This window comes from Silurus meridionalis, chromosome 8 (genome assembly GCF_014805685.1).
Source record: "Silurus meridionalis isolate SWU-2019-XX chromosome 8, ASM1480568v1, whole genome shotgun sequence".
Classification (NCBI taxonomy): domain Eukaryota; kingdom Metazoa; phylum Chordata; class Actinopteri; order Siluriformes; family Siluridae; genus Silurus; species Silurus meridionalis.
The window spans coordinates 19,872,408-19,881,878 of NC_060891.1; the positions used below are offsets into that span (position 1 = coordinate 19,872,408).

At 36.2% G+C, this 9,471-nt stretch overlaps 1 protein-coding gene across 1 annotated transcript in view; it reads left to right on the plus strand.

Annotated features, from left to right (window-relative positions):
* Window positions 1-9,471, plus strand: part of LOC124390099 (latent-transforming growth factor beta-binding protein 2-like) — a 106,668-nt gene that overhangs the window by 87,121 nt on the left and 10,076 nt on the right. The window contains 2 exon segments of the mRNA XM_046855810.1: window positions 2,063-2,188; window positions 2,918-3,034. Coding sequence (XP_046711766.1) covers window positions 2,063-2,188; window positions 2,918-3,034 — 243 coding nt within the window.

Below are 9,471 nucleotides of genomic sequence, written 5' to 3' on the forward strand. Positions count from 1 at the left end.
TGGAGAAATCTCCATGCACAAGAGACAAAGGCAGAAATATGTCCGTGATCTTTTGATCTTTTGGCCCTGAATTAGCGCTACATTAAAAAGAGGCATGATTCTTGTAATGGAAAAAACATTTTGTGGTTAGATGTGGTTAAAAATCCATGGAAGTCACATCCTCCAGACTAAAGAGGAGAGGGACCAACCAGCTTGTTTTCAGCACTCAGTTCGAAAGTCTGCATCTCTGACTGTATCAACATCAACATACGCTTCCATCCAGATGACGTTTTATTTATGGAAGATCTTAAAAACTACATAGTGCATCTATTACAACTGCATGTCTTCATAGTGAAAGTGTCTATTTGCTGTAATCCAGACCATTCACTATTAGAAAAATGGGGAATATCATGAAACTAATTTTTTTATTTAAAAAAAAAAAAAAAAGGAATGTTGAGCAGTTAAAATTTTTTTAAATCTTTTCTTAAACCTTCACAACTGGTATTCTTTGTTCCCAGATGCATACAGCCTGTTCCCAGATATACTGTATATATAGAGTTGAGGCTTTCAACATTTGATATGTTGACACTGTAATTAAAAAATAAGCTTATGAAATGTGCAAATTATTGCATTCTGTTTTTATTAACATTTTATACAGTGCAACATTTTTGTAATTGGGGTTGTAATTTCTAGTACATAAATAAACTGTGATTAGATTAGCATCAAGATTATACTACATGCACTTTTTCTAGGTAAAAAGATCCCCAATAAATGTACAAAACTACTTAACATTTATGTTTTGCCGAACAGCATCTGTCTCTCAGCTGAAAGTTTTCCGTAAACCACTTTGCCGAAAGATTTAGAATAATATTCCATTAAATTAAATTTCTGTTTACACAGTTGCACAACAACGAATAACCTTTATCATACTGTATAATGGTTATTTTATAATGATTCTAAATTGTGTGTGTTATGTTACAAATATAATTATTTAAGCTACATTAAGCAACTCCATTTGCTTAAGCAACTCCCTGGCTGATTTGCCAGGTCAGATAATACATGCTCATTTTCTATTATAATTGAACCATTAAACCATCAGACAAATCAGCTGCACGTATTGATTATAATTTCATGGGATCATATTCAGCACGACTGAGCAGTTGCATGGTTATATCAATAAATCCATCTGTCATGCCTGTAGATTAAGACATCTGGCTCCTCTTCCAAGTTCATAGACAGAACACAGTGTTGTAAGTAGAGGAAGTAATACAGATAGACATACAGACAGATGGTGCAGACTCTTGAATCTTCTATGTTTGTGTGTGTGTGTGTGTTTTTATGGGGAAAAATGTCCTCAAAAGTCATGGAAAATTTGACATTTTTTTTATGTTGAGTGAACATTGGGTTGGTTCTTATTTGGTTGATTAACTGCAGCTTCAAAAGGATTTATTTTAGTTGGCAAGGTTACAGTTAGATTTAGTTTTAGGCGTACTGTAGGTTGAATTAGCTGCATTTAATAATGATGTCAAGGCATTTAAAAGAATAGACAAATGTATGTGCTGGTGGGTGGGTGGATGTGAGTGAGGGGGTGTCTATGGCGTGTGATCAGTGCCAGGGAAAAGAATTGCCAGCTTTAAATACAGCGCCAGTCCTCCAAGCATTTGTTGATAGAGCCATTATGAATTGCCTGTAATAGCTTGCCATTTTGGATTGAGCTCTCCTTCCTGCATACCTTATCTCTCGCCTCCTCCTCATCAGCTGCTCTGTCAGTGCAGTGTAATAATGCCGGTGCTCTATGTGCAGACTAAAAGACTTGAGCTAATTCGCTGTGGTATGCAGTCTGTTTTGTTGGGTTATCGGCACATCAGCAGGCCCTTTCTTTGCCTGCATCTGAAAGTGAATGGCTTGGAAACAGCTTGTGTTTTGATTGGAAAGTGAAGAGGTATCGATGGTATCTAAATAAATCCTTGAATCCTTGAACTGGATCCATCACAAAGTAGAAAATAAAGACCACCAAGGTTATCGGCAATTTGAGGACTTTTTTCTCCTCCTGTCTAATAGTTTTGCTGGCTTTATGTTTCAGATATTGATGAATGTCAGGCTCCTGACATTTGTCCAATGGCTGCTTGTACAAACTCTGAAGGCTCATATTCCTGCATGACCTGTGAATCTGGCTACAAGGTCTCCTCAGACCGGCACACGTGTGAAGGTAAAGATGTGTGTAGGTGTGTGTGTGTGTGTGTGTGTGTGTGTGTGTGTGTGCGTGTGCGTGTGCGTGTTCATATAAAAATTGTATAAGCAGCCACCACAAATATTTTGGAGTGAAATATTAATAAGTAAGCATATAGTAGCCTAAGGCTGTCAGACGTACTGTTTGGGTGCCGCTATGAACATTAATAGGCGTCTCTGTTTTGCACAATAAACACCAGATCATTAGCTGCAAAGTGCCAGTGGGGACTTTTTACTTGTAGGACAAAGTAGGCCATGATGAAGTAGGCCATGATGAAACATTTTGATGGTCTGAACTACTAATGTACACATCAGTCTAGGGTCTTTTAGCAAGGTTCTTAATCCTAAACTGTCCAACTGCATACTGTCTTCATTTTAAGTCACTTTGAATATTGTACAAGCCAAATAAATAAATGTCAATCCATGCTTTGCATTATAAGTGTTCATTCAGAAGGGCTTCTTCAGGAGTAAAGAAGGTATTTGAGATGTGTTCACCCCACAATCATTCCCGCACAGTTTGTCAACAGCATAGTCAACAATATTGTTTCTTAAAAAAACAAAGTCATTATTACGTTTTTTAAGAACTTTAGGAATTACAACAATTTCAAGAATGCAAATTTTGTATTGCCAATATACAATAACATTTTTACTTGTCCTTTTGAAGGGTGCTAATTAGTCCATTGTCAATATGTCATGTGATATCTTGCAGATATCGATGAATGTGAGGACAAGGCAGCATGTCTGAATGGAAAGTGTACAAACACAGCCGGCTCCTACCACTGTGGCTGCACTCCAGGGTTTCAGCTATTAAACTCTGTCTGCAAAGGTGCTCCATTCATAATACATACAACTTTTCAGTTAAAACATATAAAATTTTTGCATGTACAGAATATTAATTTGCATGAGCTTTATGATATATGAATGATTCCTGAATTCCTGACCATCAATGATGGTTCTCCTGTTGCGTGCATTAGTGTTTGGTGTGATGATAAAATGATAAAAAGAGTAGTCTGTTTGTGAAAATCTATTAAATAGAAGAATGTGAAGGGCTTCTTTAACTGTATCTGTTAGCCAGGTCGTAATTAAAGTCAGGATGGACTTAGCTATTAAGACACACAAACTATAACCTATACAGACCTTATGAATCTACTAATATAAAGTCACTGTGAAAAGACTAAGGACATTTGGCCACTTTCTTTTCACTTTCTGGAAGAGGCATTTGACATTTAGCTGTATCAGATTAAATGTTCACTTACGTCACATGACTATGCTTAATGTGGGCAGTAAAGTCATGACACAAAGCATGTCAAATGAAACTGTAACCCTGCAAAAGTATGCAAAGGAATTGCCATCTGCTCCACTTGACCCTATTTCATGCAAAAACGTGTTGAGCACAACAGATCCAGTTGAGTTTGTATGGTGCAAAGCCAAAGGTACTGAGTGCTTACAGACAGATTGGGGTGAAGTTAAGGCCAGAACTCTTACTAAAGGTTGCTGAGTTTGTATGTGACCGCACCCTACTTACTGAAACAACCTTAATGTGGAGACACGCCAAACATAAGTATGACGCTGGAGTGGACCAACAAACTCACAATAGTCTTTTTCATTTCTGAAATCATGGCATAATCAATATAAGTAATGACATGAATAGAAAAGGAGAGGGAAGGACAAGCAGAAAGTATTGTAAAGTAGAGAAAATTGGCTCGAGGATAATGATGGATGAGAAAGTTGCGAATGCTGTTTGATGAGAGAACAAAAATCTATTCATAATAGACCATAACTGTTGAGATGTCAGCAGTCTGTAGAAAATGTGCAAGGAGTGCTTCTCCTTTTACGCACTTTGTCTACACATTTCAAATCACTTTCTCTTTAAAAAATTAAATCCCAGACACTCTGCTAATAACATCAAGATGAATATGAATAGTATAACATTTACTGTATCCTGTATTCCTGTAGGCCTACTGTACATGAGAGATATTGTTTAAGCTTATGTTAAAAGATTTGAGAGACTATTATGCAGCAAAAATAATAATCATAGATCATTGTAAAGCAGAGGTCATCAACTGGTTAGACCTAAAAACTCCAATAGCAAAACAAATCAATGAACGTTAAAACATTCGGAATTGAAACTAAAGCCAAAAATCAGCGACTCTTAGCAATTTTATATATATATATATATATATATATATATATATATATATATATATATATATATATATATATATATATATATATATATATATATATATATATATATATATAGTTTCATGCATTTCTCTAAATGATTTACTTGAAGTCAGCTCATTGAGAAAGAAAAGTGTATTTACCTTCTTTGGTCTGATTAATGAAGTGACACCATAACTTGTTTAATAAAGTTGACAACATTTGGACAGGGAAGTATTCATTTATTTTCTGCTTCAAGTTAAAAACAGGTGTTGCATTTGTTCAGAGTTCATGGCATTTGTCAAAAATGGTAACCTCAAGCCCCAGCTCAAAAATTCACACTCCCATTTCTAATCCATACACCTGTAAGCAAGTCATCTATTGGATCTTGACCTTCACCTTCTTCTAATACCCATGATATAAAATGCAAATGTCAATATTTGACTATACAAAGCAGGACTTCTCAGCCCTTTAGATTTATTATGAGAACTTCCACACAAAGAAGCTCTTGCCTTCTATTCATGCATGCCAAAATGCTCCCAACCCATTTCTGACACAGGGCGAGCTGCATCAAATATTCTCAATCTTGTGCAATGCCATTTAACCTACACAGAGGCACACACACACCCTTATGGCCCGTGGCCACTGAAAATATTGGCCCCTGTTTATGCTATAAATCAGACTAAGCGCTTTTTCCTCCGTCTGCGTGTGTGTCCGTCTGCACGCAGGCAGTGACGCCAGGTCATCAGCATGGGGTTTAAAGGATAGAGTGATGTATGTGTCTGTCTGTTGCTGCCAATACATATGTATATATGCATCTGTGTATATGTATGGTGAAACATTCTTCCATCAAAACTCAGGTATCCTGGCAGCTGTGTATTTTGTTACTTGCTTATTATCGCTAGATTTGTGTGCATTTCCTTTGGCAACACATTAATCAAATTCAGTTTCAGACAAGAGGTATTATCATTCTGTGGAAGCTATAAATAGGTTAGGTGTATATCTTTAGTATTGTTTTTTTTTTCTACTTGTTTGGTCTCCATATATTATATAACTGGCACACAAACAGTATAATTAAAATGTTCACATTTGTTTTCTTGATTGACTCTTGGAGAAAGCTTCAGTATGCAATATGTTCCATAGTTGGCGTAACTAATAAATCCCATCTAAGTTTTGCAGTAATGTAACAATTATGCTTTAATCCTTGTTTAATTGTGCATTCGGCCATCATTATTAATTTTATACTAGTGAAGTTTAGGAATTTTCCCAGCTTTTTTTTTTTTTTTTTTTTTTTTTTTTGCTGAATGCTTGGTGAGTTCAGTCAATTGGCAGTTGTTTCAGTGGCAGTATTGGCAAATGTGGCTGTGCGTTTTTTCTTTCATTATTATTCACTTGTCCCAACCATGACTATGTAATTTCAGACCTAATCTATTCACTGAGATTGTCAGAGTCTAATTTATGTCTTTATCCAATTCATGATGTCTGTGAGAAATTGTAAAAGTGACTACAGCCCTAAATATCTTTTATATTTTAAAGAAGCCTTCCTATTTATGAACTTGGTTGCTTTTGGCTCCTGCATTTCTGGGCTGTCTAAGGTTTCAACCAATTCTCAAAACATTCTGAACTTGAATCTTAACCATTCCACAAGCATCCATGCCCAACATTCCAGAGAGCATCACTGTAACGGCTTTCTGGCTTGTGACTATTCTGGTTCACTAGAGTTGAAGCATGTATACAGAATAATGCAGTTAGCACTCTCTTTTTAGTATATCTCATTTCTATTTTTCATCTTATTATACTATCACAGTGCAGTGGTAAAAAATAAAGTTATCCAGCTGACATGTGAAAAGGTTGGAACACGTGGAAGTAAATAGTGGGGTGGGGTTTGCTGCACTTTTAGTTGAAGTTTGGTCATGTTTATGCTCTAAACATTGAAATTGCTTAATGCTAAGACAGAATTGGGTACTAAAACAGTTTTGTAAACAAAGTACATCCTGATTATGATTGGTAGTTAAACATTTTGAGATGTTTTCTCACAAACCCATATTTTCTTCACAGTAGAACAAATTAAACATATCAAATGTTTAAACTTAGGAAATGTACCATTTAAAGAAAAAATAAGGTAATTTGGAATTTGATGGCTGAAGCACATCTCAAAAAAGTTGGGACAGTTTAACAAAAGTAGAACATAGAAGTAAAGAAAGGACAATTCAGAATAATGTTCCTCATTATAAATTTGCAAAGACTTTAAATATCTCATCATCTATAGTACATAATATCATCAAAATATTCAGAGAATCTAGAGAGATCTCCAGACTAAAGAGGAGAGGGATGATTAAGCTTATTATCAGCACTCAGCTCAGTGCTGATGGGTACATACAGGTTTCAAAGCAACATATGATTCTATCCAGACAACATCAGGCCTTGCATATTTCAGCAAGACAGTGCAATACTGCATATATTACAACAGCATGGCTTTGTGGCAATAAAGTTGGCTGTCTGCATGCAGAACAGATCTTTCACCAATTTAAAATATTTGGCGCATCATGAAATGAAAAATATGACAAAAAAGGCCCAGAACTGTTAAGCAGACACAAATGGGACACATTCCTCTTCTAAAACTCCAGCAACTCAGTTCCCAGAGGTATACACACTGTTGTTAAAAGAAGAGAGGATGTTACACAGTGGTAAACATAGTTGAGACGTTTTGTGGCGTTTTATTTCATTTAAAATGGTACATTACCTCAGTTTAAACATTGAGCATGTTTTCTATGAGCTATTGTGAATAAAATATGGATTTATGAGATTTGCAGAATATTGCATTCTGTATATTATCTTTTTGAATTGGGGTTGTACTACTCTCAAATGCTAAGCCTCAAGTGTCTGAAACTGCACGCACAGTTGCTGCCCTCACAAATGAGATGGATGTTGGGAGAAAATATCTCACCAGAAGAATATCGTTGTGAACAGACAGCCCTTTGTCATTTGAAACGACTTTGCAATGGTCGTCTAGAGTCCAATAATGCACTCGGGACTGTGTGAGTGTAGGGGTAGAAGCGCACAGTGAAATATGAGTCCACTTGTTCTGTCCTGGTCTGTGTGAGTGTGTGTGATTTGCCTTAGCCAGATCCCTGTGTTTTTTCTGTCAGGGATGTGGGGTATGTGGTCTGTAGACTCTCCAAATTCAGCTTTTTTGCAGCATTACACATCAACACTGGTTAGACGATTAGAGGTTCAAGATTGTGGCATAGACCTCACTTCAAAAAAAAACAATATACATGTATGATTTCTGGTCATATGACATAGTTGGACATCTTTTCATTGTGATTTATGGATTAGGGAGTGTGTGAAATTGTTTATAGTAACAAATACCAACATTAATACAGTTTGCTTTGCAGCATCTGTAATCTTACAAAATGAAATTTGAAGGCATTTATTCCACATTGGTTAAACAATTATAAGCTTCACTGATCTAAGCACATCAATTTTCCCCAGTGTTTTGAAAACTTTGTCTTATTTTCCCCTGTGAATTGACTTTAAGCATCTTAGAGCCTCTTAGTGGTTTTAAGACATTTCCTTTGAACTTTGAACCAAATGTACTGTGGCTTTCACATGGTTTCTTCTAATGTGTTCCTTTTAAAGAAGGCCAAGTCCTTGTCTTTTATTATGACATTAATATTATGAAATATTAAGCCATTTATTACTGTACAACTGTTACACATTAATCAAAATCTCACTGAAATATATCTAGCATCATTTCTCTATAATGATGCTCTGCTTTTTGTGAAGATGAGCCTGAGTTCTGAGTTCAAAAACCTGCCTTTGTTTTCTATGCAATTATATGACTTCAATGATTTATTTCTATCTCGGAGTATATTAGTGGTTTTTAAAAATGTCTTAAACTTTGAACCAACTGTTTTATGGTTTTTGCCCTGTTTTTTTTTTTTAAAGCATTGCTGCTATGGAGGTCAAGTCTTATTTTCCAAAAAAGATTGACATAAGCAACACCGGAGAATATACTGAACTATGAGCTTCGGGAAATAAATGAGCTAATAAACTGAGCTCTTTTACATTTGCACCAAAGCCTATGCACTCACTGTATTAGGTAGGGAGTTAAGACAGCTGGAACCTGATTAATGATCAAGTCTTTCCGGATGTGTTCCTCTCAGACACACACCACTTCTTTGGTGGGATTTTGTAACTGCTCATTAGTCATATTTGACAGTGCATATTGCAAAGACTGCACATTAAAGCCTACATCTAAGCTTCAGTATTAGTTTCTGGATTGCTCTCCAGCACTACTGGGTATTTGTGGTTGTCAGAGAGGTCATAATTGGCAGACAGCTCTCACCTTGGCCTGCCTGTGAAAGCCACATTAAATAACAGCTCAGGCATTTACCCATAGGCCACCTTGTGTTCTGGGATGTTAAGGCCAAACCCAGCTCTCCAGCACAGGCCTCTAGACAAAGCTTGCTTGTTTCCACTTCATCTTGGAAATGCCTTCAAGGTGCTTCCATCATCCTAATAAAGCAATGGATGAGCGGTTTCCAGACGTTCCAATTACCCACTGAACTTTTTCATCCACTTACAAAAAAAATCATCACCTACGTTATAATGACCAGGCTGCAAAATCTGAGTGGAGATGTTTGGAGATGGAGATTATCTTTGGCTGTGCTTCACAATAGTTCAGACTTCTAAAGACTTAATTTGTCTGTGTGTGTATGTGTGTGTGTAGTGATCAATAATAGAGAGAATTTACTCTCCAAGCCACATTTATAAAGCCTTGTCTAATTTTAAGGAGACTCCAAAAAGGGAACCAAGTAACATTATTTTAAATGAAAGAACCCTTTATATATTTTTTGCTTTTTGCATCACATGCAATCCTTAGTATAAGCGAAATTGCCATTATGGTCATTGGGGCACTGTAAACATACACCTATTAGATCAGCCTGTTTCACTGCCTCCTTTAGAAATTTAGAAATGGAAAAAGAGGCCTGCAAAAAAAATTACCAGTCACCAAATTTCATTACACAAAATCGTGCCTGTACTCAATGAGTTCTTGTTCTCTTGCTACATGCTTTGCTCACGTCAGCAAGTTAC